General features: G+C 36.7%; 2 protein-coding genes and 1 pseudogene across 6 annotated transcripts; 1 reads left to right on the top strand and 2 right to left on the bottom strand.

The window, feature by feature from the left end:
- Window positions 1-186: 186 nt before the first annotated feature.
- On the bottom strand, window positions 187-4,515 carry LOC130499160 (uncharacterized; annotated as a pseudogene).
- Window positions 4,516-13,869: 9,354 nt separating this feature from the next.
- LOC130498450 (uncharacterized) lies at window positions 13,870-17,424 on the bottom strand. 2 transcript variants are annotated; one of them, XM_056991818.1, is made up of 5 exons: window positions 15,528-17,417; window positions 14,889-15,432; window positions 14,710-14,809; window positions 14,312-14,646; window positions 13,870-14,241 (listed from the first exon to the last, which is right to left on the bottom strand). In XM_056991818.1, the coding sequence occupies exons 1-4, from the start codon at window positions 16,294-16,296 to the stop codon at window positions 14,383-14,385; spliced, it is 1,677 nt and encodes a 558-aa protein (XP_056847798.1). In that variant the 5' UTR covers window positions 16,297-17,417; the 3' UTR covers window positions 13,870-14,241; window positions 14,312-14,382. The 2 variants fall into 2 exon arrangements, with proteins under 2 accessions (XP_056847798.1, XP_056847799.1); XM_056991819.1 differs by lacking the exons at window positions 13,870-14,241; window positions 14,710-14,809 and having other exon boundaries at window positions 14,452-14,646; window positions 15,528-17,424.
- A 711-nt stretch (window positions 17,425-18,135) lies between these two features.
- On the top strand, window positions 18,136-20,188 carry LOC108821370 (uncharacterized). Of its 4 annotated transcripts, none has more exons than XR_008937337.1 (6): window positions 18,136-18,389; window positions 18,481-18,594; window positions 18,885-18,937; window positions 19,044-19,157; window positions 19,288-19,393; window positions 19,480-20,188. XR_008937337.1 is itself a non-coding variant. In XM_056991821.1 (6 exons), the coding sequence occupies exons 1-6, from the start codon at window positions 18,370-18,372 to the stop codon at window positions 19,601-19,603; spliced, it is 438 nt and encodes a 145-aa protein (XP_056847801.1). In that variant the 5' UTR covers window positions 18,136-18,369; the 3' UTR covers window positions 19,604-20,188. The 4 variants fall into 4 exon arrangements, 3 of the variants coding, with proteins under 3 accessions (XP_056847801.1, XP_056847800.1, XP_056847802.1); XM_056991821.1 differs by lacking the exon at window positions 19,288-19,393 and adding an exon at window positions 18,777-18,789; XM_056991820.1 differs by lacking the exon at window positions 19,288-19,393.
- Window positions 20,189-27,681: the final 7,493 nt, after the last annotated feature.

The following is a 27,681-nucleotide window of genomic DNA, read 5'->3' as shown; positions in this document are numbered from 1 at the left end:
GCTTATGTGAAAGTCTTTAGGCAAAGACTTATGCATCAGACAAATATTTCTCTACCCACGGCTTTGAGTTTAAAACTCTAAACACTGATCTTTTATGACCCATGACTTCAGTGAAAGTCTTTAGACAAAGACTGGATCTGTTTTTTGTTGGTTAGTTTGAAGGATAATTGTACCCACGGCTTATAAGAAACTCTAAAAACTGATCCTTTAGAACAAGGACGATGTGATATGGTTTTGGTTGGTTGGTTGGAAGGAACCTTGTACCCACGGCTTAAATAAAAGTCATTAGGCATAACTCTGATTTTGTTGGAAGGATAACTCTACGAACGGCTTAAGTTAAAGTCCCTGGATAAATAGTACACACAACTTATAGTCTTGTCTTAATTCAAGACTATGCATCCGATTTTTGATTCAAATGGAAAACTAAACTGTACCCACGGCTTACAGAAAGTGTATAGACAAGAAGATGAGTGATAAGATACCACTCTGTTATAACCCACGGCTTAAACAAAGATATGTATTTGGACAAAGGTCATGATAGAACATGACTTGTGGCTTAAAAATTTGTCTCCAGACAGAGGCTAAGATATACGAAAGCCAGTTTGTTATAACACCCACGGCTTAAATAAAGTCAGGTCTTACGACAAAGCCTGATCTGTTGAAAGTAAAACAGAACATGCGGCTGGAGGTTAAATGGATTCTTTACGCACCCACAGCTTAAATGAGGTCTTCTGACAAAGACAGTGAAGTGCTTTTGGTTAGTTGGAAATAAATCAAAACCTGCGCTTTAACAGAGGCTGAGATTCAACCATGTGGCTTAAAACAGAACATGGGGCTTTAACATAGGTTAAGGTCTATAGACGAGAATAATAGACTACGGATTGGTTTTGGCTCGTTGAAAGAAAAACAAAATCTGCTGCTTAAGACTTGGTCTTTAAACAGAGGCTTTGTGTAACCAACGGCCTAAATGATAACATTGGAGAAAGGTCAATGATCTGTTTGGAATTAAAAAAAAAAAAGAAAACCATCAGCTTAAAAGTTAGTCTTTAGTATAGAGACTGAGATTCTAAAACAATCCTTTACCCACTGCTTGACTGAGGTATTTGGACAAAGACAATAATCTGCTTTCGGTGAAGAAAAACAGAACCTTTGGATTATACTTTTGGTCATTAATCAGTGGCTTGAAAAGGATATTGTACCCACGGCTTACATGAAGTCTTAGACAAAGAATGCGATACAAAAACCAATTTGTTATAACACCCACGGCTTAATATATCTTCAAACAGAGACTAAGATACCATGGACAAAGGCCATGATCTGTTGAACATGACATGTGGCTTAAAACTTAGTCTGTAGAGATAGGCTAAGAGATACAAAAAAACCAATTTCTTATAAAACACACAGCTTAAAGTGTCTTCAGATAGAGTTAAGATACCATAATCTGTGTTATAATAACACACTGCTTAAACAGAGTCAGGTCTTTGGACGAAGGCCATGATATGTTGTTGGAAGTAAAACAGAATATGTCTTTAGACAGAGAGGCTAAGATTTGTAAACGGATCCATTACGCACCCACGACTTAAATGAGGTCCTCTGACAAAGACTGTGAACTGTTTTTGGTTAGTTGAACATAAAACAATACATGCGGCTTAAAACAGAACATGCGGCTTAAAAACAGATCATGCGACAGAAGCTAAGATTCGGAAAACAGTCCTTTGCACACGGCTTAAATGAGGTATTTGGACTAAGACAATGATCTTCTTTCTGTTGGTTGGAAGAAAAACAAAACCTTGGGCTTTAACTTAAGTCTTTAAACAGAGGATAAGATTCAGAAACAGATACTTTACGATGGACAAAGACAATGATCTAAGTTCAAGTCACAGGTATGTGGTTTCCTAAACTTCTTTTCGTAATTGACTATATTGAATATTCGCTTAAGTTATAGACGTTTACTTGAAGTAAAGACTAATTTTGTTTGTAAGCTTCTCTCAGGTTTGCAGGTGCTCAGGGGAGTTTTCTTTTCAGGTTAAACTCCGGTGCGGTTCCGAGCAACGCTGTCATCCTGCATGTATCATATTTCATCATACATCATACATATTCATGCATCTTGCATCATACATCATCTTGCATCTTGCATCAATCATGTGTTTGCTATGTTAGATTTATATATATTGGTTTACTTAAGGACTTGAATTTCATATATGCATCTATTTCTTTGTTTTTTATTACAAAGTTGATGGAATCTCTAATCTATAAACTTTGTTAAAATCATACATCATCTTTCATCATGCATGTTACATCCTTGGCCAACAAAGTGATTGCTATGTTAGATTATATAACTTGTATATTTTGAGCTTTAAAAATGTTTTCCTCTAGGACTCTGATTAGATGAAAACCTCAATTTTTTTGGTATTAGCGTCCCTGAGCTAATGCACTTTAGCCTCTATTGATTGCAAATGTATTTGTTTTGGTATAAGCGTCTATGTGGTATTCACTTTGTCAAAATTATGTTTACAAATGTATCATTACCCTCTATTGATTGAATATCTCCTTGTCAAAATTAACTACAAAAACTTCTCTTGTTTGGATGAATCTATGCTTACCTTGGTGTTTGTATGTATCTTAAGCTCTTTTGTTTCTGTTAAAATCGATATAGGTTGAAGTCTTCATATAAATGGGACAAATCTCTAAAGGTAGTTGAACTTCTATATTGATTTTGTCAAAACCATTTTGTTTTTCCAATGCATCTTTATTTATTTATTTATTTGATTCTTACTTTCTTGTTTGATCACCCTTCTCTGTGAACATGTGGCATATGTTGATCGATCTTTGATGTTGATACTCTGTTCATTATTGAGAATTGTCTCCAAAACTTACTATATGTTTTTGCTTTAACTTAAAAATGGTGCATCTTCAACTATAATTTACGTTCTAAATTATTTTTAGAAGCTTTGCTGGTGATTATTTAGATGCTTATATTTAATCAGATCCTTGTTTATTTGTATCTCCAATTAACTTTATTCCTCGTTAACACCAACGAGACCATCTTGATTTTAGGTTCTTAATTGTTTGGATGGTTAATTAGACTTATTCATCCTTGGTTACTCAGGTGAATGCTATTTTAGATCATGAAAGTTGTGTCTACTATGCTTTTCAATTATAACATGTCACACCACCAGTAGTTCTTCTAGCTTTGAATATCTTGTTTCAGATAAGTCATCATGCCACAAAAATTTTCACAATGTAATACGGCTCACAAGTACTTGTAATTAGCATTCGACATCCTTAAATTTAGAGTTCTTGTTTCAGATTCCAGAATTACAACAGTCAACAGACTTAGTGGTCTTAGATAAATGACGAGTTTGCACTCTGAAGAGATCTTTAACTGGTTTGAATCGCATATGGAGTGAATGGCTGTTAGATTGTCAAGATTCAGTTCCTCTTCAACAGGAGTAACCAAACTCTCTTCCAGCGATATCTTGTACCCACTAAGAGCTTGTCTCCACGGCGTTCTCCTCCTGTCACGCTTCATGTACCCCTTGTCATCAACAAACCCCTTCTCTCGAAACACCTGGAACACTTTACCCGACACACCACGATCAAAACCAGGAATCCTATCCGCAAAAAAACCCCGGAGACATCGGCAAATCCAAACACTCAACCTCCGCAGCATCAACCCCTTCCATCCTCAACCCTTCTAAAAACTCTCTAATCTCCTGCTGCCTATACACATCCTTAGGCATGTGCACAAAAAGAGTCGGCGGGTAACTTTAGTTAACACTAATCCGATCAAACACTCCATATCCATCGCGAGAGCAGAGACAAAGTACCCGCCTGAGGAAGCTCCCAACGCGACGAGATGAAGCCTCTCGAGATCGTGCTTCTTGATCCACGTTTTGATCACATCCCTAACAATTCTTTTCTCCTTACCAAAACTCCAGCAAGTTGCGGAGCTGGATACCGTGATAACTGCGAAGCTTTTGGATAGAGCGGTGCGGACGAGAACTCTCTCCTCTGGTAAGCCGGTGCATTCCGGACAGGATGGTGATTTGTCCCAAAAGTCTGAAGCTTTTCTGTGGCAGCCGTGAGCGATGAACAGAACAGCCTTTGGTGTGTAGTTTGTTGGCATCTTCCATATTAATTGAGTTCCATTATGGATTTCGACGGTTGGATGAGACTGCGACACGTGCTTAACGAAGATCTGTGTCGGTCGATTCTTGTCACCGAGAGAGAACAAAAGAGCTACGAGTAATAGGAGACCGATTACGACGAATGTAACTCCTAATCGATGAGTTCGAGATCCGTGAGGAAGTTTTGTTTTATCACTACGCTTCAACATCGCTTCAAATTATGAAATATCGAACACGATCTACACCACTTACCGGAGGAGATGAGAGGAAGATGTTAACGAATAAGTTCGAATAAAGTCCCATTCCGTTTTCTGTAAGACTGTGAATCTGCTTTTATTTCTATCAAACCGGTTTTTCTTTATCTTTTCCTGCGTTTAGAGCTGGGAATTTTAATCACAGCATGCCGCTCCTTTTAATCTGCCGCGGAGCGGATGCAAGTTGAATATTTGAAAATTTTGAATTGCCGGTGCGGGTACGGGTTGAGACTATTTTAAGAGGGGCAGGTGCGGATCAGTCAAATTTGAGTCGCGGGTAACCGCTAACCCGCAAATTAAAAAAAAACAGGTTTTTCTTTTTGGAAAAAAAACTTTTTTCGTAAAATATATAAAATTTCATAAATATTTATATAATGCTAATTATAAATATATTATTTTAGTTTTTTATATAATATTAAAATAATTAAAAATAATTATTTTAATATAATTAAAATTACCTGCGGGTTTGGCGGGCGCGAGTTTTAGCGGGGCAGGTGCGGCTATAAAAGTGACTAAATAAATATGCCATGACATGTTAAAATAATGACATGACTTAAGATTATATGTGACATGGACAATTATATTTAATATTTATTTACATTTATGTAAACTTTCTATAATATGAAAGTAAATTAAACACCATCATTAAAGTAAATCTTTTCAAATATGACAACAAATAATTTAAAAATACTTTAAATTTTTTGAAATATTATTTATAATTATGCAATTTTATTACTAAAAATATTTTCAAATTGTTTTACAGTTTTTTTTTAAAATAAATGTTTAACCGTAATAGTATTAATTTCTTTATATATCTAAAAATTCTAAAATACTTTTCATTGTACGTTTTGATAATTATACAGCTTTATATGAATTTTTAATTAATTTTATAAAAATTAATATAATATATTTTATCAAAGAAATAGATAAAAATCTATCTAAGATTATAATTTAAATGACTTATCAATTCTTAAGTATAATTCAAAACTTAAACAAAATTTATTATTTTATCTTAATTTTATAAATATTTTTAAAATAATGTTCATTTTTACTTTTTGATAATTATACAGATTTCATATCAATTTTATTGATTTTATACAAACTAATTTAATATATTTTAACCAAAATAAATAGATAAAAATATCTAAGATTATGGTTTAAATATATACATATCTATTTTTAAGTATAATTTAAAATAAATAGTTTTTATTTTATGTGAATTTTATGTTCGATTAAAGTAGAATTTATATTACAATAATGGTAAAAATAATAAAATCTAGAATATTAATATAATTTCCTTTTTAAATATTTTGTTTAAATTTTTTATTATTGTATATGGTGGAGAAAAACACATAGTATCTATTAATTATGGATTGACCCTCTTAAATTTATTTTATGCCTCCGCCACTGGTTATGGACTTCGAATAAATTGACGGACAAATCTTACACTGTTGAATATGTATAAAAGTGAGACTGAATTTTATATATATTTTTTTATGTGTTTGGTGAATAAAGAGGAAGAGAAATCGTGAGTGGGAGAAAGAGAGATGGAGTGAAAAAGGTGACATGGACAGGAGAGAGATGTACTTTTATGTGTCTAATTTTCTTATTTCATTCAGATGATTTCATTTAAAAGGATTTATCTATATTTATACTCCCTGTTTGAGAACTCGGTAGGTGCTACGTGTGCGGTCAGGCAGGGGTTAGCGCCGAATCAATTAATCGGAGATTTTTCGTGGATTAATCGGCGATTTTTTTAGGCTATATACTACCAATAATAACGAACTACACATAAGATAGCATGGTGTAGTGGTAACTGCCAAATTTCATACCACATCAAACCCGAGTTCGAACCTAGGAGATGTTGATTTTAGTGTTTTTATTGTTTTTCTTTAATGAGGGGTAAAATCGTCATTACACATATTTTCTTCTTCCTTAGGTATTTGAGTTTCTGTAACTGTAAAACGCGATGGCCACAGATTTTGACGAGATATACATCATTTTTCTTCGTTTTTCTCATTGTTTTTTGTCAAAATTTCGTAGATATAAGATAGTTTACTAGATTTACAAGTTTAAATAAGTAAAAAAATACAGTATTTTCTTAAATCCGATTTTTTGAGCGCATACCTACAACTCGCCATGGTGGCTCACCGGATAGCGATTTTGCGGCCGCTAACTCGGCCAGGCGGCCGAGTTTTAGAACAGAGTTTATACTACAAAGGAAACAATAAAATAAGAAAGAGATTAGATACTTTTGCTCCAAGTTCTTTTTACCCTAGTGTCTTTCCTCCCAAGGAGATTATGAATAATCATTATCCTATTTTGATATTATCTAACACTCCTCCTTGATTATCCATTTATGTATTACGTAGTGCCTCGTTAAAAGTCTAGTCATAGAAAATCCGATGGGATAAAAACCATGACAAAGAAGAAAGAGTACACTGGCGTAATCTCCCGCTGAGAATAATGAACATAACTTTCTCTTCACAGCTCATGCAAATGTCGCATTCTGATAATATTGTAGTAGGAAGACCTTTGGTGAACAAGTCGGCCGGATTGTCGCATGACCGTACATATTCGATGTCCACTTCTTTATTTTTCTTTTTGATTCTTTATTGTTTCGTTTTGTTTTTGTTTTTAATCCCAAGAGAGATTCACGGGCGAACACTCAATTATTGTGTTTGGTCAGATTCTTTATTGGGTACATATGAAATTGTATTTCATCATCGCCCTAGCACACTTATGAAATTGGATCGGTGTTGGTGGTGCATGGTTTATGCTAGGGGATGATGAAATATAAGACCCACGGTTTAGTCTGTAGACAGAGGCTAAAACTCTAAACACTCTTTTCTTTATCACCCACGGCTTTGAGTTTAGTCTTTAGACATAGGCTAAAACTCTAAAAACTCTTTTCCTTATGACCCACGGCTTTGAGTTTAGTCTTTAGACAGAGTCTAAAAAACTCTTTTCTTTATTACCCACGGCTTTGAGTTTAGTCTTTAGACAGAGGCTAGAAAACTCTTTTCTCTATGACCCATGGCTTTGAGTTTAGTCTTTAGGCAGAGACTAAAAACTCCTTTGTTTATGACCCACGGCTTAAAAACTGATCATTTGTGACCCACGGCTTAAACTGAAGTCTTTAGACAAAAAAAATGGATCTGGTTTTGATGGTTAGTTTGAAGGATAACTGTACCCATGGCTATATAACGAAGTCTTGACAAAGACTGGTCGGATTTATTGATAATGTACCCACGGCTTATGTGAAAGTCTTTAGGCAAAGACTTATGCATCAGACAAATATTTCTCTACCCACGGCTTTGAGTTTAAAACTCTAAACGCTGATCTTTTATGACCCATGACTTCAGTGAAAGTCTTTAGACAAAGACTGGATCTGTTTTTTGTTGGTTAGTTTGAAGGATAATTGTACCCACGGCTTATAAGAAACTCTAAAAACTGATCCTTTAGAACAAGGACGATGTGATATGGTTGGTTGGTTGGTTGGTTGGAAGGAACCTTGTACCCACGGCTTAAATAAAAGTCTTTAGGCATAACTCTGATTTTGTTGGAAGGATAACTCTACGAACGGCTTAAGTTAAAGTCCCTGGATAAATAGTACACACAACTTATAGTCTTAATTCAAGACTATGCATCCGATTTTTGATTCAAATGGAAAACTAAACTGCACCCACGGCTTACAGAAAGTGTATAGACAAGAGGATGAGTGATAAGATACCGCTCTGTTATAACCCACGGCTTAAACAAAGATATGTATTTGGACAAAGGTCATATGATAAAACATGACTTGTGGCTTAAAAATTTGTCTCCAGACAGAGGCTAAGATATACGAAAAGCCAGTTTGTTACGACACCCACGGCTTAAACAAAGTCAGGTCTTAGGACAAAGACTGATCTGTTGAAAGTAAAACAGAACATGCGGCTGGAGGTTAAATGGATTCTTTACGCACCCACGGCTTAAATGAGGACAGTGAAGTGCTTTTGGTTAGTTGGACATAAATCAAAACCTGCGCTTTACAGAGGCTGAGATTCAACCATGGGTCTTTAACATAGGTTAAGGTCTATGGACGAGAGTAATAGACTACGTATTGGTTTTGGCTCGTTGAAAGAAAACAAAAAATCTGCTGCTTAAGACTTGGTCTTTAAACAGAGGCTTTGTCTAACCAACGGCCTAAATGATATCATTGGAAAAAGGTCAATGATCTGTTTGGAATTAAAAAAAAAGAACCATCGGCTTAAAAGTTAGTCTTTACTACAGAGACTGAGATTCGAAAACAATCCTTTACCCACTGCTTGACTGAGGTATTTAGACAAAGACAATAATCTGCTTTCGAGAAGAAAAACAGAACCTTTGGATAAGATTTTAGTCTTTAATCAGTGGCTTGAAAAGGATATTGTACCCACGGCTTACATGAAGTCTTAGACAAAGAATGCGAGACAAAAACCAATTTGTTATAACACCCACGGCTTAATCTATCTTCAAACAGAGGCTAAGATACCATTTAGCTTAAACAGTCAGGTCTTTGGACAAAGGCCATGATCTGTTGAAACATGAGGTGTGGCTTAAAACTTAGTCTCTAGACATAGGCTAAGAGATACAAAAACCGATATGTTATAAAAACACACACAGCTTAAAATGTCTTCAGATAGAGCTAAGATACCATAATCTGTTATAATAAACCCACGGCTTAAACAGAGTCAGGTCTTTGAATGAAGGCCATGATATTTTGTTGTTGGAAGTAAAACAGACGTGTTGGTGGTGCATGGTTTATGCTAGGGGATGATGAAATATAAGACCCACGCGGCTTTGAGTTGAGTTTAGTCTTTAGACAGAGGCTCAAACTCTAAATATTGATCCTTTATCACCCACGGCTTTGAGTTTAGTCTTTAGACAGAGGCTAAAACTCTAAAAACTCTTTTCTTTATGACCCACGGCTTTGAGTTTAGTCTTTAGACAGATGCTAAAACTCTAATCTATCTTCAAACGTAGGCTAAGATACCATTTTCTATAACCCACGGCTTAAAGCAGAGTCACGTATTTGGACAAAGGCCATGATCTGTTGGAAGCAGAACATGACATGTGGGTTAAAACTTGGTCTCTAGACATAGGCTAAGAGATACAAACAAAACAATTTGTTATAACCCACACATCAAGGGACAGACGCTGATCTGTTGGAAGTAGAACAGGGAGAGAGTTCTCTCGATCATATCATAATCGCTTATTTTCTCTCCACATAACATCATTTTCGATGTAATTCCGAACATAGCGGAATTAAACTCACTTACACTTTTGTAGTCCTAGAACCGGAGTGGATCCACTTGTGTTTGGCTTTTGGTAAGATCACATACTTTTGGTGATCAAACATCTCTTTAAGAGATTGCCAGAGGTCCACATGATCCTCTTTTGTAATATATTTATCTTTTAAACCATCATGTATGTGGTGTCGTAAAATATCATGGCTTTAGTCTTTTTCTCTTCCGACACTGTTTTAGTATTATCGATGGTTTCTAAAAGTCCGCTACCTCTTAGGTACATTTTTGCACCTACTGCCAAGGTCATATAATTATTTCTCGTAATATCCAGGGCATTAATTTCGAGTTTTGTCAAATTCGACATTATTACTGTATTCATAAAATAATAATATAAATATACACGAAAATTAAATGCATAATTTAAATGCAGAAATCTATTATTATAAAGAAAATGAGACTCTCTTCTCCTCTTGCCAGCACATAAAATAGTTAAAGTACAGTGCAACACGTGTCCATCTATTCAAAACTCTCACTACAAGAAAACAGATGTTTAACGAGGACCATTTTCCTCGTTAAATCCTCGTAAAAGGAAGTTTACGAGGAATTAACGAGGAAAAGGGTTTCGTCGTTTATCGTCCGTCGTAACACATATTTCGTCGCCATTTCCTCGTAAAGTAGCGAGTCATTTATTTCTTCGTAAAGACGAAGTAAAGGTTTCATCGTAAGTTCCTCGCCGTGTTTCCTCGTAAATCACTCGCGAACTTTCCTCGTACAAACCACGCGACGCTCGCATCGTTAATTACACGTAAGTTCCTTGAAAACAAATCGTCGTAAAATTCATGTAATATCCTTGAAACATTTTCCTCGTAAACTCCACGTAGATTCCTTGAAAATCCTTTCCTTGTAAAAACTTCGTAAACATTTCCTCGTAAATTCCTCGGCAATATTTCGTCGTAAATAACTCGTATAGTGCGTATTTTCGAATTAATAAATATTATTGATAAATATAATAACTATTAATTTAATAAATTAAAAATATTTAAATATTGGGTTTATAAATAAATTTTAAATAAAATTCAGAAGCAACAAATATTTTATATATAATTAAGTTTTGGATTTTATAATACATAAACCGAAAAAAAAACTAAGGCTCGTTCATCGCCTCGTAGAATTCCTCGCTCCTCCTCGTAACATCCTCCTCGTTATGTGTGCCCGATGACTCGCCTGGAATGGGATTTTGTTGTTTCATGTTCCTCAACAAAGTTTCTCATTCCGGATTTGTGGTTGCTATAAAGTCGATGAAGGCCTCGAGTCCAGTCACACGGCTTTGGGTCGCGCCCATCTCGGAACGCAACTGAGTGACTTCTTCGGTCCGTCTCTGAGCATAAGACGATGTCGCTCTCGGGACATCATTGACGGAACCGATCCCCAACGTACGTCCCTTTTTCTTAGGGACAACCTTAAAAACAAAAAAAGATATTTGTTAGTTAAATTTAAAAGGTAAATTTAATGAATTAATAATTAAAAAGATATAATGTTTAAAAATTTACCTCCTCGTAAATCTTATCCACTTCAGTTGTGGATAAGGCAACGGGTAATCCGTTGGCGGACTGCTGGGTCAGCTGAGTCTGGCGCTCCTCAACCCGAGCAATTACGTCGTTGTAGATTTGCTCGGACTTGCCATCTAAAAACTGGCCCCCTTGTTCTTGTGGGTCCGCTCGTAAAGTTCCGGAAGAGTCGGGAGACGTCCCAACTCTTTGGCCTAAAAACATTTAAGAAAATTGTTAGAAATATATTTAATTATACTAAAAATAATAATTAAAAAATTATTATTTAATTACGTACCATTTGCAAACGGACACCGGCATGGGGTTTTGGCCCGTAGAGTGTTGCATCGGGCCGTTACCGTGCTCGTCTACCGTGTTACGGGCGGCAGCACAAATGTTTGCGATCCTAATGGAGTTGGGATCCTTCCAGTAACGGATGAGGCCGTCCCAAACATCCGTGGTAAGCTTAGCGGGTTTGCCACGGGTGTACCCCTTGACGATCCAGGCACCCTTCCAGTTGCAAACTGTGTCCGACAAGCGAACTTGCGCCTTCTCGTAAAACGCCTTCCTCACTCTCTCACTGACCCCGATGGACCAATGATACTTTTGCTGCAAAAAAAAAAAAAATCGGTTATTTAAAAAAAAATATAAAATAATTAATTAATAGAATTACTTACAGCGTAAATCTTGAACCACGTCTTTCGGATATAGATCGGCGTCAATTTCCAGTTTGGATGCGCCATGGAGAAGTAACCTTTAATCGTCCCGGTTACATCTGTCGCAAGGCAATTGTCAACCCTAAACCTGGAAAAAAATGAAAATTTAAATTATTTAAAGAAGTTATAAATTAAAATAATTATTTAAAAAATGCACTTACCACATAGTCCCGTCAGGTCTGTCGGGGTCTATGATTGGTAAACCAGCTCTGCCTTGCATACCGAGAATATCCTCGACAGTGTACTGCGAGAAGGGAACAGTAGGTGGCACTATGAGATCGGAATGAACAGGGGTGGGGATCTCAGGAGGAGCCATCGGAGGAGGCACCGGAGGAGCCGTCGGAGGAGCCGTCGGATGAGCCATCGGAGGAGGCATCGGATGAGCCATCGGAGGAGGCATCGGAGGGAAGAAATGCTGAGTCTCGGGAACAGACTCCTGATCCGAAGAACTGGAACCGCCGGCACCTGAAGAAGAACCTGGCGGGTCTAACTGACTACCAGGCTCACCGAACATCTCCATGTAGTAAGCAGTAAGCAAGTGCTTGCGAACCTGCAAAAATATATTTTTTTGAGATTATGATCATCAATAATTAAAAATCTATCATCAATAATTAAAAAATCAATCTAACGAACATAAAATCCGTAAACCTATCTAAATTCCTTAAACTAACCACCTAAACTAACCACCTATCTAAATTGTCTAAACTAATTATGGGGGCGAGGAAATTACCATTTTTTCGAAGGAGAGAGGAAGGAAAGAGGAATGGGAGACGAAATGGGGAGGAAATGGAGAGTAAGTTGGGAGGAACGGAGAGTGTGAGGTTTGTGAGGTTGTATATATAACTTACGAGGGTCTCGCAATTTCCTCGTAAGGTTACGAGGAATTAAAGAGGCCCGTCTTTCTGTTCCTCGTAAAAACCACGAAACCTTACGAGGAAATTGCGAGGCCCGTCTTTCTGTTCCTCGTAAAAGCCTCGTAAATTACGAGTTATTAACGAGGTAATTTTCTAAACCATTAAAATCGAAACCCCAAACCCTAAACCCCATCTTTCTTATATTCTACTTCATATATTAATAACATATCTTCCTTTTAACCTCAATATTCTTAACATTTCAAACCTCAAAATTTATAACAATAATTCTTTAACTTCTAATATCAATCTCTTCTTTCTAATATAAACCTATACAAAATCAAATTATTTATTTAATTTTTTTTATCTTGCAACAAAAATATAATCCTTTGAAGATTTGATAATATAATCCTTTGAAGATTTGAAAATATAATCTTTTGAAGATTTGAAAATATAATCATTTGAAGATTTGAAAATATAATCTTTTGAAAATTATAAAATTATTAATGGGGTTTGGAGTTTGGGATTTAGACAAAATAGATAAGAAAGATGGGGTTTGGGGTTTAGGGTTTAGGGGTTTAGACAACGTATCTCGTTAAAACCTCGTAAACCCACGAGGAAATAACGAGGATATAAGAAAAAACAGGAAGCCTCGGTAATTCCACGTAAGCCGACGAGGTCTTTACGACGATTCTGTCTTACGTGGAATTAACGAGGTCCGTGTTCCACGAGGAAATAACGAAGAATTAGAAAAACAGAAAACCTCGGTAATTCCACGTAAGCTGACGAGGTCCTTACGACGATTCTGTCTTACGTGGAATTAACGAGGCCCGCGTCTTTCTTTTTTTCTATTTTTCTCGTTATTTCGTCGTAAACTACAAGGAATTAACGAGGTTTGCTTTCTAAACGCCTAAAATCAAAAACCCCAAACCACAAACACCATCTTTCCTATCTTCTTACTCTTCATATTCCAACCCCCAAACCTCAATCTTTTATTTTTCATTCAAAACCTCAAACCTCAAATTCTTTATAAACATTCCCAAATTCTTATAATCTCAATACATTAAATAGTTTTTCATGATTAAAATAATCGAATCACATGCATTAAGTCTGAAAATCAATCATATTAAAACACAAATACATCAATCGGATACATTTTCGTCATCACTAGAAACATCATCATTTTCATTAAACTCGTCTTCAACAGCTTCGTCTGTGCCATCGTCGGTAAGATCTTCATACTCATGATTATGCGGATCAATGAGAAGAATGTCATCAATTTGTTGTTCAGGTTCCTCGACTTCATTTATCTGTTCTTCTTGCAACGGTGGTTCTTCTCCACTAATGATTCGTCATCGAGGTGTAACTTTGATCACGGATAACCAATTTATTCCCGATTCTCTCATCCGAGGGTATGGAAGGTAGCTAACTTGATCTGCTTGTGAAGCTAAGATGAAAGGCTCGAATTTGTTGTACCTGAAAAATAAAGAAAACATTGAAGTAAGCTTATTCTGCTCATGTATGCCAAATAAAGAATTTGTTGTACCTTCGTCCACCATTGACATCAACTACACCGAATTTGTTAAACCGAACACCTCTGTTGACGACGGGGTCGAACTACTCACATTTGAAGAGGACGCATTTCAGCTTCAATATCCCTGGAAATTCCACTTCAATAATCTCTTTCAAGATACCGTAGAAATCGGTTTCCCCTTTCACACATATTCCATAGTTACTGGTCGCCCGCTGTCTACCATACTCATATGTGTGAAAAGTATAGCCTCGTGTGAAATACATCTGTGAGGTGGTGACCTTTACATGTGGAGATTGAATTACTTCGTGTAACCACTTAGGATAATCTGCATCGTCGTCAAAATCAACCTGCAAAAACAAAGTGAACGTTAAAATACAGATCATTTATGAATAAAGAGTTTGAGTTAATACCTGATTCTTCAACCACTTTATAAAGTGTTGATCTTTCCTTTTGTCTACGTCAGTTGTGGATATACCAGGGAATGTTTCTTCGACTTGTGAAACAAATAGGCTGTAAAATCACATTTTATATTAATTAATATTTGGCAATTATATATATGTGTTAATTTATATGTGTCCATTTATGTTACCTTTCAAAATAACGAATCAATGGATCCTCACAATTGAGTAGAATATAGGTGTGTGCACTATGAGCGTCTTCTTCACTCGACCACCAAACCTCTTTTGATTTCCCACCCAGTCGCCCAATCTGGCTAAAGATGTCTGGAACACCAGCAACTGCGTATATTGGCGCGACACCACCATCATCATATCTCCTTGGATCTCTTTTCCGAGTACGTACTTTTGACGCAAAGTAGTACGATGTGAAGTGAGAAGTTTCTTCCGTCAAACTTCCAGCAATTATAGAACCTTCAACCTTTGCAAGGTTCTTTGCTTTTCCCTTCAAATATTTCATGGCTCGCTCATACTGATACATCCATCCGTAATGTACAGGTCCACGAAGCAATGCCTCATATGGGAGGTGGACAACTAGATGCTCCATTACGTCAAAAAACCCAGGAGGAAATATCTTCTCCAAGTTGCACAATAAGATGGGAATGTTCTCTTGAAGCTGTTCCACGACTTCTACTTTAACGGTGCGGGTGCTCAGATCCCTGAAAAATGCTCCAATGCCTTGTATATTCCAAAAACAATTATACACATATTAGTCATATATATTTCAAACTAAATCATTATATATAAAATAACTGCAATATATAATATAGTACCTGCAAGTGCTTCATGTACGTTTGTAGGAAGTAGCTCCGCAAAAGCAAAGGGAAGTAGTCGTTGCATAAAGACATGACAGTCATGACTCTTCATCCCGGAGAACTTTTGACCCTTTTCAACGCATCTAGACAGATTTGAAAAATACCCATCGGGGAATTTCACTTCTGATGCTACCCAGTTGAACAACACCGACTTTTTTTCTGAAGACAATCTGAATATCGGAACAGGAACTTGCCCATTGCTGTTTATATGTAACTCGCTTCTTGAGCAAATATCCGGCAAGTCTAACCTCGATTTTATGTTGTCTTTTGTCTTCCCCGGGACATTCAATATTGTATTCATGATGTTCTCAAAGAAATTCTTCTCTATATGCATCACATCGAGGTTGTGGCGCAGAAGAAGATCCTTCCAATATGGCAACTCCCAAAATATACTCTTCTTGTGCCAGTTGTGATGAACACCGTAAGAATCAGGCATATTAGGGGGAACATGCCAATTACCACCACGAGGAACTGTTTCCAAAGCTCCATAGTAATCGAGTTGCTTTTCAGTTTCTTCTCCAGTTAAATATGGAGGAGGAGTGTCTCTCACAACCCTTTTATGCCTAAACAATGTCTTGTTTCTTCGGTACGGATGGCCAATGGGAAAAAATCTACGATGACAATCGAACCAACTTGTCTTCCTCCCATTCTTCAGTTGAAACGCATCTGTCGCTCCATTACAATATGGACAAGCTAATCTCCTATGTGTAGTCCATCCCGACAACATCCCATAGGCAGAAAGTCACTTATGGTCCACAAAAGAATCGCTCGCATCGTAAAATTCGTCTTTGTTGAGCAGTCATACGTCCTCTCCCCTGTTGACCACAAATCCTTCAACTCTTTTATCAGTGGTTGCAGGAAAACATCCAGCGACCTTTTAGGATGTCTCGGACCAGGTATTAATATGGTCAAGAATAGCAACTCCCGTTGCATGCACATCTCCGGTGGCAGGTTGTATGGCGTAAGAAAGACTGGCCACAATGAATATTGTCTCCCTGACATTCCGAATGGACTAAATCCATCTATGCATAATCCGAGATACACATTCCGGATATTGCTAGCGAATTCCGGATATACTTTGTTAAAATGTTTCCAGGCTCTTGCATCTGATGGATGTGTCATCTCACCATCCGTCTAAGTATGCTCTGCATGCCATCTCATCTTTCCAGCAGTCTGCTCTGATTGGTACAATCTTTTCAATCTGTCTGTAATTGGTAGGTACCACATCCTTTGGTACGGTACCCTATTACGTCCCCGTCCTTGCGGCTTGAATCGTGGCTTCTTGCAGAATCGACATTCTTCTAACTTCTCATCATTTCCCCAGTAGATCATGCAGTTGTCGATGCAAACATCTATCATCTTCGAAGGCAACCCAAGACTATAAACCAGTTTCTGAATCTCATAATAAGAATCAGCAGACACATTGTCTTCCGGCAAATACTCTTTAAACAAGTCTGCCCATTCATTCATGCAACTTTCAGGTAGATTGTGATCAGTTTTAATATTCATCATTCTAGCAGCCAACGACAATTTAGAGAGACCTTCTCTACAACCACTGTAAAGTGGTTGATTCGCCGCGTTTAACATTTCATAAAACTTTTTTGCATCTATGTTAGGTTCTTCATCTTCATCATGAGCTACGAATGCATCAGTTACCATATCATGAACCCTATCAAAATCTACCATCTGCTCCTCCTGATGGTAACTATGTTCATTATGCAAATGATGAGCAACCGGTTCTTCCTGAAAATTGCTATTACTACTACTAGCTTCATTCTGATCATAATTATTATAACCTTCTCCATGTTGAAACCAGATAAAGTAATTTGGCGTGAAACCTCTATTTATTAAATGCTTCCAAACATTTTCATGATTTGCCAATTTCGAATTGTTGCATTTCCGACATGGACAGAACATCTTACCGCTTTCTAGGGCGAGCGGTGTGGAATCTGCTTGATGCATAAATGTCTCCAGTCCTGCAATGTCTTCTTTCGTCACTCTCCCGTTAGCATCTCTATGCGTATACATCCACCTCCGCAACTCGTAGACATTCCCGGAGCCTGACATTTTTTTTCTTTCACGTTTTTCTTTTTTTTTTCTTGTTGGTGTGTTTAAAATGATGTTGAAACTTTCATATTTATAGAAAATTTTCGAATCTGATAGTTGAAGTTTTGCGATGAATTTGCGAGGAATAGGTAGGTAGCAAAAAAAAAACGTGCTTCAAAATTCCTCGTTAAGTTCACGTATATCATTTCCTCGTAAAGGTGACGTAATCTTACGTTGAATTAACGAGGAATATATATTTCTTCTTTTCCTCGTAAAGATAATGCAAGCTTTACGTGGTCTTTACGAGGAAAGTGTATTTCCTCGTTAAGACCACGTAAAGTTACGTTGGCTTTACGACGAAATATTGTCTTCGTTACTTTACGAGGAAATAACGAAGTTTACTTCTTTCCTTGGAATTTCCTCGTACAGTCGTCGTAAATTCACGAGGATTATATTTCCTCGTTAATTTTCTTCGCCAAAGTGCTGTTTTCTCGTAGTGTCTGAGTTTCATTTAAATCTATTACTATACGAGGTGGGCTTGCGACTGGGCCTGTTATAACCATATCAAGACGCATGGCCTCAATAGATAACCAGCTACATCATGAGCTGCGTTTAGATTAAGACCCTTTGTCACTGTAGACATATCGTCTCCTTCCTCTCCCGATATCAGAGAAACCGAACAATCAGATTTAATCATCTCATTAATCGATCAACCACGATGTAGAATCAATGCGGGATTTAATTGCGTCTGGCGATGGGGACGAGTATAAGAAGGTAAGCGTGGTTATTATCATCCTTTTCGTTACTCTAACAAAAAAAAACCTAAGATATGGCTAACGCTTTGGTTCTCCTCTCCGATCTCCAGTCCGGCCGATCCTCCTCCACCGTCGAAGTGCGCTTGCTCCGCTTCTGGGAGGCGAAAAACGTTCGCCGTGGTGGAGAGCTCACGGGCGTCGACATGCTTTTGGTTGATTCTCAGGTTTTGTATTAAAACCCCCTTTTTGTTCAGTTTAACCGATTGAATGTTCCACCACTATGAGCCGTCTCGAATCCATGATAGAATTATCAGTGTCTGTTTGTGTTAATCTATTTTTTATTCCACCCCGACCGATTACTATTTTGAGACGTCGCTGTTGTTATGTTGTGTGTTTTTACTGTCAGAGTAAATTTTCAGGTTTGCATCTTCACGCATCTTCTCTGTCTTGAGATTAAAGTTGTTCAATAGTTATATGTTCAATCGCCTTATTAACTTCATCAACCACGATCTAGCTTTTAATGCAAATTTCTCTTCTGCAAGTTGGTCTATCTGAGACTATAAAAAGGTTAGAATTCTTCTCTCGAAAACCATTCTCACAGTCTGTGAAAACATCTAAGTAAACTTATTCTCTAAGAAATGGTTAATTCCTCTGTTTTTTTTCTGATTTGAAGTCTGGTCGATGTTCCTCCACAGTTGAGGTTGGGTTGCTCCAATTCTTGGAATCTAGGAATGTCAAACGCAGTGAGGAACTCATGTGCGTTTATTTTCTCTTGTTGGATGCAAAGGTGAATATGCTCTTAAACGCCCGTTAACAGTAACGTTATATTATGAGGAAGCTACTTGCTTTGGCTTGGTAATAAGGTATAGGAAGATGAGTGATTGATTGTGTAATGCATGTTATTGCATTGCTTATAGAGACAAAGATGAGAAATTGGCTTGAGATAACCCATAAATCTCTTCAATACTTGGTGGGCATGGATGAAGCGAAAGCATTTACCAAGAGCTGAACTCCTCAATTAATGTTGATTTCCATATCATGTGTACTTTGCAACCAGAAATAATTTGAAGTTCTAAGTGATTTAGTTTTGCGGTGGGTTTGTCTTGCAGGTTGTGCTGCAGTTATAGAGTTTTTCAGTGGCTCCTTCTTTGTTCTGACTTTTTTTGGGTATGGAAATCTAGAGGTCCGTTTGAAGGTGGAAACACGGGTTTGAGGATGTCATACACTCAATAGACGGAAATTATTTTTTACAGACATAATTCTGGTTTATTGAATTAAAAAAAGAAAGAGCTTTATAGATCCCTTGACTAGGCCTGAGCATTTTACCCGGACCCGAAGATCCGACCCGAAACCGACCCGAAAAAACCCGGTCCGGGTAGGAACCGACCCGATCAAATTACCCTATCGGGTCTTGTTGTAGAAGACCCGCGGGTCTTGGACCCGACCCGACCCGAACCCGGAACCCGACGGGTACCCGAATTAATAATGTAAATTAAATAAAATGTATCGACGGAGAGTTGAAGACGGGTTATTTGTCAACAGATCAAAGGGGTCAACCACTAGGAGACAACCAATTTTTGTTTTATCTTGCATAGTTTAGTATATATACACATTTTAATATAATAAAAACAAAAATTTTAAATAAAATGTCAAATATTTTCGGATATATTAATATTTTCACATGTTTTTTTGTATTTTTAGGTATTTTTTAGGTCGTACCCGAATCGAACCCGACCCGAACCCTACCCAGAACCGAACCGATAAATTCTAGTTATCCGAATGGGTCCAACTATCTAAGACCCGACCCGACCCGGACCCGGTACGACCCGGAACCAAAAATTTAAAATTACCTTATCGGGTCCTAAACTCCTAGACCCGAAAGACCCGAACCCGAAAGGACCCGATCCGGCGATCCGAATGCCCAGACCTACCCTCGACGAAGATGATTATGCATATTGTAGCCGGGTATGACAAAGTACAATGATTATCACAGTTTGACTATTGAGTGTATGACAAGGTCAACTTGAGATGCCGTAGACAAGAGAAAGAGACGAGATTCTTCATGAGTTTGAGATTCGACTCTTTTCAATTCTTTATTCTTATTCATAAACATGGCCTGCTTTGTTTGATTAATATAAAGTTTTGGCCTCTTGGGTGGTAGTTTTATGCTTTTGAGTTCGTCATGTAGTTTGGTTTCCGTCAAACTTTTCATTTGTAATGGCTGCTCATAAAGTGGTTTTTTAGGAAAATATCATTATGTTGTTTTGGTCAATTTTTACATGGCTTATTCTCTATCATAAAATAGTTCGGTTTGGTATGGAAAATAACTTTTTTTAAATTATCAGTTAAAGTAAAATCATGTTAGCCAATTTTCTACAAAACAGTCTGGCTGGATAATTTTTTTCTCCGGCCACTAATTTCTATCTCATAACATCATCTCAGTAGGTTTATATTATAAAACACTCGGCAAGACTATGAGTTCAAACACTGGCAAACTTATTAGGCAAAAACAATCAATAGAATAGTTTTAGATTTGTATACTAACTTATTTTTAATCAAGAACATGATTTTTATATTTAATTCTAATATGCATATATATATATATTCAAGTAAAATATTAATTAAAATTAGAATTAGAATTAATTAATTAAAACCAATCCATTAAATCCCGCCCGTAGGGCGGGCCACCCCTAGTTAAAGACATAAAATAAAGTCAAAATTTTAAATTGCGTAAACTTAAATTGCAGAAATTTAAATAGTATAAATAAAATTGAAGGCACAACCTCCCATATGATCTGAGGAGTCATGGTCTACCATAGCGATCATTTTTCAAAGTCAGAGGAGACCTAGCCTACCATGTTGACTTTATTTTAAAGATCCAAGAGGCCTAACTTACCATTTTGATATTTTCTTATTTCAAATTCCAGGAGGTTTAGCCTATCATTTTTGACCTTTTCTCTAATCGTGGAGGCCTAGCCTACCATAACGATCAGTCGGAAAAGGCAACGCCTATCATTTCAGAAACAAACGAAGAAGGCCTAGCCTCTCACTCCAGAATAATAAATAAAATTTAAATAAATTAAACATATTGAAAGACATAAATTTAAATATCACATCGCTTGCTTGGTCTAAGAACGATCGGTATAAGAGAGCTCGTCATGCTGATAATGTGTTGAATATGTATATAAATGAGACTGAATTTTATATATATTATTTTATGTGTTTGGTGAATAAAGAGAAAGAGAAATCATGAGTAGGAGAGAAGGACTGAAAAAGGTGATAGGGACACGAGAAAGAGATGTATTTTTATGTGTCTAATTTTCTTATTTCATTCAGATGGTTTCATACAATAGAGTTTACCCATATTTATACTACAAAAGAAACAATAAAATAACAAATAGATCAGATACTTTTGCTCCAAGTTTCTTTCACCCCACGTTTCTTTCTTCGCAAAGAGACTATGGATAATCATTATCCTATTTTTGTTGCAAAAGTCAATACTTTACGTATTGTCTTCAAAGTAGATCACATTTCTATTAATGTTTCACAGTAAAATATGTCTCATATCTTCTCTATATATTGAACGTTTGAGTTCATTTGTAAAGTGCCCCTTTCGAACGATAGTAATAGAATTCTCTCTTTTCTTTGGTATAGTTCTTCTTCTTTATGTTTACTTTTTTATATTTGTAGTATTTATTATTTAGGTAAGACTTTCATACGATAACACTTATAAAGATGAAACAATATATAAAATAATTATAACACGTTATCAGCACGATCACTCTACTATTAAAATTCTTCTTCTTTTGATTATTATGTTCGGAGTGGGGCCTCCATTTATTTGTTACGTTTATGATTACCGGAGTGCGGCTCTGCCGCCCCATCTCTTATTGTTAATTTTTATAATGGTTGCTTAAGGCACCATAATGGCCGGTATACCGCCTAAACATTTAATTTATCATTTATAATATATGACCCTGTTATCATAATTTATTATTCTATAAATCTGATCACCTTAATATTTTCACTTTAAACCTGTTAGTTAATTTTATCACCATATATAACTAAATATATTTAGTTGTTAAAATATATATTTCACCTATATTTATATTTAAACCGATAAATTCTATAATTGCTCACTATTGATCTCTGATTAGTTTTTACTTTATGCTTTTACTTCCAACGGTCGTATGTAAATTTAAAATTATAATAATAATAACAATAAAAATTTACTTTTTAACGGCTAGTTAACGGCTAATGAATAGTATTTTTCATCTATAAACACAACTCATTTTCACTTCATTCTCACATCCAAAACATTTCATCTTCTCTTAAATATTTTCAAATCGCTCTTTCCGATTTTCGTTGCAAATAAAAAAAGATTCGATTGATGATTCGGTTGCTTTAATTTTATGTGTGATTTTTATTTTTTCTTCTATGTATTTATTTTTGTTGAAGGAGCCACTCATGAATATTTTGGTATTAACATCGCCTTGAGTTTGTTAGCATTATTTTTACTAGTAATTGTGTGTACTATCAATGTAATCGGTTCCATTTAAAATTAATGAAATTCTAATAAAATTTATTATTTTATGCCTTAGAAAATCAATGGCAAACATGGAGAAGCTCCAATTTCCCGCTCTGGATATCACCGGGACCAACTACATTTCTGGGTTACAATGTCGAACTCCACCTTGAATCTCTTGGTTTATCTGAAACCATTAAAGAGAATAATACTTCAACGCCTCAAGAAAGGCAAAATCGGTGATCTTCCTTAGAAGACACCTTGATGAAAGTATTATTTATGACTATGCCAACATGAGAGATCCTAAAGAGCTATGGAAGTCTCTGAAAGATCGTTTTGATCATCAGAAAGACATAACGCTTCCACTTGCTCGAGATGAATGGTAGAGTTTGAGGTTCCAAGATTTCGACAAAGTGATGAATTACAATTCTGCTGTGTTAGGAATTGTGGCTAAATTGAGATATTGTGGTGAAACAATCACTGAATCTCAAATGCTTGAGAAGACATACACACCCGTTCCACAAGAGCCACATCACCCTGCAACAACAGTATAGGTTGCGGGGATACACCAAATTCTTCGGATTTGATTGTGGCTCTCCTCATAGCAGAGAAGAACAACGAGCTTTTGATCAAGAATCACATGACTCGTCCAACTGGTTCTAAAGCACTCCCGAAGCAAACGCATTAGATGCGAAGAAACCAGCAAAGGAAAATAAGGCTTTTCGCGGTCGCGGACGTGGTCGTCAAAACTACCGTGGGCGTGGACGAAAGTACAATCCACAGGATAGGAATTCATTCCAGTGGGTCCGCCTGAACAATCCCCTAAGGGAAAAGAACAACAAGGAAGTACCTCCCAGAAGCGAGAAGATGCTTGTTTCAGATGCGGTACTAAGGGACATTGGTCTCGTATATGTCGTACCCCTGCACACCTTTGTGATCTGTACAAGAAAGCCGTCAAAGGGAAAGAAAAGGAGGTAAACTTTGCGGAACATTCTGAGGGTACAACGCACCTCGATGCGTCTGACTTTGTGAATTTGTCGAGGAGACCGCTATCACGGAAGCTTAAGTGCCCATCATGTGACTCTTGAAATTCCACAATTATACCATAAATAATTATTTATTGTGGAAGATTAATGTATAATTATTGTGTGTTTTTCACCTACTTATGCATAATTGTTGTGTGTTTAATGTTTACCAATAATGTGTAATTTTTATGAATAATATTATCTTATTTATGTTAATTCTTTTATTGTCTCAGAAATGGACATTACAAATGGAACATCAACCAAGGTCAACGCTAGAGATATTTGTATACCAGATAGTGGAACAACGCACACTATTCTGAAACACAGAAAATACTTTTCTGAACTAAAACCGACAAATATCACTGTTAACACAATATCAGGTCCTGCAGATTTGATTAAAGGGATTGGTAAAGCCCATTTCGCATTGCCTAATGGGACGATATTCTCGATAAAGGATGCACTATTTTCTCCAAATTCTAAAAGGAATTTGTTGAGTTTTAAAGACATATATCTTCAAGGATTTGATACTCAGTCTGCAACTGAGGATGGAAAGAAGTATATGTATATTACTCATGAGAAATCGGGAAACAAAAAGTATTGGAAAAACTACCAAAACTCCCTTCTGGTCTGCATCATACATCTATAAGTGCCATTGAATCACATTTTGTGATTAAAGAAAACTCTAACGATTTTACACTATGGCATGATCGTCTTGGTCACCCAGGCACCACAATGATGCAAAAAATCATTGAGAACTCACATGGTCATTCACTGAAACCCCAAGAAGTATATCAGGAGAATAAAATGACATGTACGGCGTGTTCTCTTGGAAAGTTAATTACAAGACCATCGCCAACTAAAATAGATAAAGAGTTACCAAAATTCCTTGAACGAATTCAAGGCGATATTTGTGGACCTATACATCCACCTTGTGGACCATTCTATTATTTTATGGTAATGATCGACGCGTCGAGTAGATGGTCACACGTTTGTCTACTGTCCTCTCGAAATGTGGCATTTGCGAGATTTTTATCTCAGATAATCAAACTAAGAGTCAGTTTCCTGATTATCCAATAAAGAGAGTTAGACTAACAACGCTGGTGAATTCACTTCCCAAGCATTCAATGACTATTGTTTGGTAACTGGAATTGATGTTGAACATCCTGTTGCTCATGTTCATACACAAAACGGTTTGGCTGAATCATTAATTAAGCGTCTGCAACTAATTGCAAGACCATTGATTATGAAATCAAAACTTCCAACTTCTGTATGAGGACATGCTATTTTGCATGCAGAAGCATTGATTCGGGTGAGACCAAGTGCATATCACAAATATTCTCCAATACAATTAGCATTTGGACGAGAACCGAATATTTCTCATCTAAGAATCTTTGGTTGCGCTGTCTATGTGCCAATTGCACCTCCCCAGCATACGAAGATGGGACCTCAAAGGAGATTGGGGATATATGTTGGTTGTGATTCTCCATCAATTATACGATACCTAGAACCGCAAACTGGTGACGTATTTACGGCACGTTTTGCTGATTGCCACTTTGATGAAAAAGTATTCCCAATTCTAGGGGGAGAAAATAAACAAGTAGGAAAGGACCTTAAGTGGTGTGTACCATCTTTACTACACCTTGATCCTCCTACAAAACAATCAGAATTAGAAGTCCGTCGGATTATGCATTTACAAAGCATCGCAAACCAACTACCTGATGCTTTTGCAGACACCAAATCGGTTACAAAATCACATATACCGGCTGCAAATGCTCCTGCTCGTATAGAAATGCCACATGAACGTGGAGTAGAAGATAATACACGAGAGTCTAAAATATGCTTGAAGCATGGTAGACCGGTTGGTTCTAAGGATAAAATCCTAGAAAGCGAAAGGAGATGGAAAAACATAATCCTTCCAATCATGAAAAAAAATTGGAAGAAATGCACCATGAGGATGGTGACAATATTGAACATCAGGATACTGAAGAAAATCATGAGATTTCTATTAATTACATCCATGATAGAAAAATATGGAATCGAAACAAAGTGAATGGTATTGATGATTTTTTCTCATACTTTGTTTCAAAAGAGATAGATGAAGAAAGTGATGATCCAGAACCAAAATCTATCTCGGAATGTCAAAAGAGACATGACTGGACAAAATGGAAAGATGCAATACAAGTCGAACTTAATTCGCTTAACAAACGAGAAAAATTTGGACCCATTGTGATCACACCTGAAGCTGTAAGCCAGTTGGATACAAATGGGTTTTCGTTCGGAAAAGAAATGAGAAAAACGAAGTGAACGATATACAAGGCTCGTCTTGTAGCTCAAGGATTTTTTCAAAGACCTGGGCTCGATTACGAAGAAACATATTCTCCTGTTATGGATGCAATCACATTTAGATTTTTGATGAGTCTTGCGGCTAATCAAAACCTAGAGATGCGTCTAATGGATGTCGTTACAGCATATCTATATGGATCCCTAGACACTGATATTTATATGAGAATCCCTGAAGGATTTAAAATGCCAGAACCATTAAGTTCTAAACCTAAGGAGTTATGTGCAATAAAATTGCAAAGATCATTATATGGCCTAAAACAATCTGGACGTATGTGGTATAATCGTCTCAGTAAGCATTTAACTAAAGAAGGGTATATAAATAGTCCTATATGCCCTTGTGTTTACATCAAGAAAACATCTTCCGGATTTGTAATAATTGCCGTATATGTCGATGATCTAAATATTATTGGGACCCAAGAAGAAATACGACAGGCATCCGAGTATTTAAAAGGGGAATTTGAGATGAAAGATCTCGGACAGACAAAGTATTGTCTTGGTTTACAAATTGAACATACTAAAAGGGTATATTTGTACACCAATCTACTTACACGAAAAGAGTATTGAAACGATTCAACATGGACAAAGCAACTCCATTAAGCACCCCTATGGTCGTTAGGTCACTCAATGTTGAAAATGATCCTTTCGACCACATGAAGAAAATGAAGAGATACTTGGTCCTGAAGTGCCGTATCTAAGTGCAATAGGAGCACTTATGTATCTTGCAAACTGTACTTGCCTGATATATCATTTGCTGTCAATCTTTTGGCAAGATTCAGTGCATCTCCCACACAAAGACATTGGAATGGGATCAAACATATCTTTCGTTATCTCCAAGGAACAATTGATTTAGGATTATTTTATCCTAACAACTCAAACGGAGAAATGGTTGGTTTTGCAGATGCAGGGTATTTATGATCCCATAAAGCTCGATCACAAACTGGCTACGTTTTCACAGTTGGAGGAACTGCTATATCATGGCGCTCCCAGAAACAAACACTTGTAGCCACTTCCTCGAACCATGCTGAAATAATTGCTCTACACGAAGCAAATAGAGAATGTGTTTGGCTCAGATCAATAAGTCAACACATATTTTCAAGTAGTGGGATCAACATCAATTCAGAACCGACTATCTTATATGAAGACAATGCAGCATGTGTCGCTCAACGAAGGAAGGATACATCAAAAGTGACAGAACCAAACATATTCCACCAAAGTTCTTCTCATACACCCAAGAACTTGAAAAAAATAAAGAAATTGAAGTTAGGTATGTTCGGTCTTGTGACAATGCTGCAGACCTCTTTACGAAGTCACTACCCACTACGACTTTCAGAAAACATGTTTACAATATTGGAATGCGTCATCAACAAAACCTGCAATGATCGTCTATTCAAAGGGGAGTTTCTGAATTGTAATCTTTT

Source organism: Raphanus sativus, chromosome 8 (genome assembly GCF_000801105.2).
Source record: "Raphanus sativus cultivar WK10039 chromosome 8, ASM80110v3, whole genome shotgun sequence".
Classification (NCBI taxonomy): Eukaryota; Viridiplantae; Streptophyta; class Magnoliopsida; order Brassicales; family Brassicaceae; genus Raphanus; species Raphanus sativus.
The sequence above is the reverse complement of the archived record's forward strand: the minus strand, read 5'-3'. Positions and strand labels throughout refer to the sequence as shown.

What these genes read in the sequence shown, in the direction of transcription:
- LOC130498450 (XM_056991818.1), bottom strand. Translation starts at nt 16,296, where the DNA reads ATGTTGTCGGGATGGACTACACATAGGAGATTAGCTTGTCCATATTGT. An exon ending in CGTACATGAAGCACTTGCAG is followed by an intron (nt 15,433 to 15,527) that starts GTACTATATTAT and finishes GGAATATACAAG; the next exon opens with GCATTGGAGCATTTTTCAGG. An exon ending in TTGATTCGTTATTTTGAAAG is followed by an intron (nt 14,810 to 14,888) that starts GTAACATAAATG and finishes GTGATTTTACAG; the next exon opens with CCTATTTGTTTCACAAGTCG.
- LOC108821370 (XM_056991820.1), top strand. Translation starts at nt 18,345, where the DNA reads ATGCGGGATTTAATTGCGTCTGGCGATGGGGACGAGTATAAGAAG. An exon ending in TGCTTTTGGTTGATTCTCAG is followed by an intron (nt 18,595 to 18,884) that starts GTTTTGTATTAA and finishes ACCACGATCTAG; the next exon opens with CTTTTAATGCAAATTTCTCT. An exon ending in TTCTCTTGTTGGATGCAAAG is followed by an intron (nt 19,158 to 19,479) that starts GTGAATATGCTC and finishes TTTGTCTTGCAG; the next exon opens with GTTGTGCTGCAGTTATAGAG.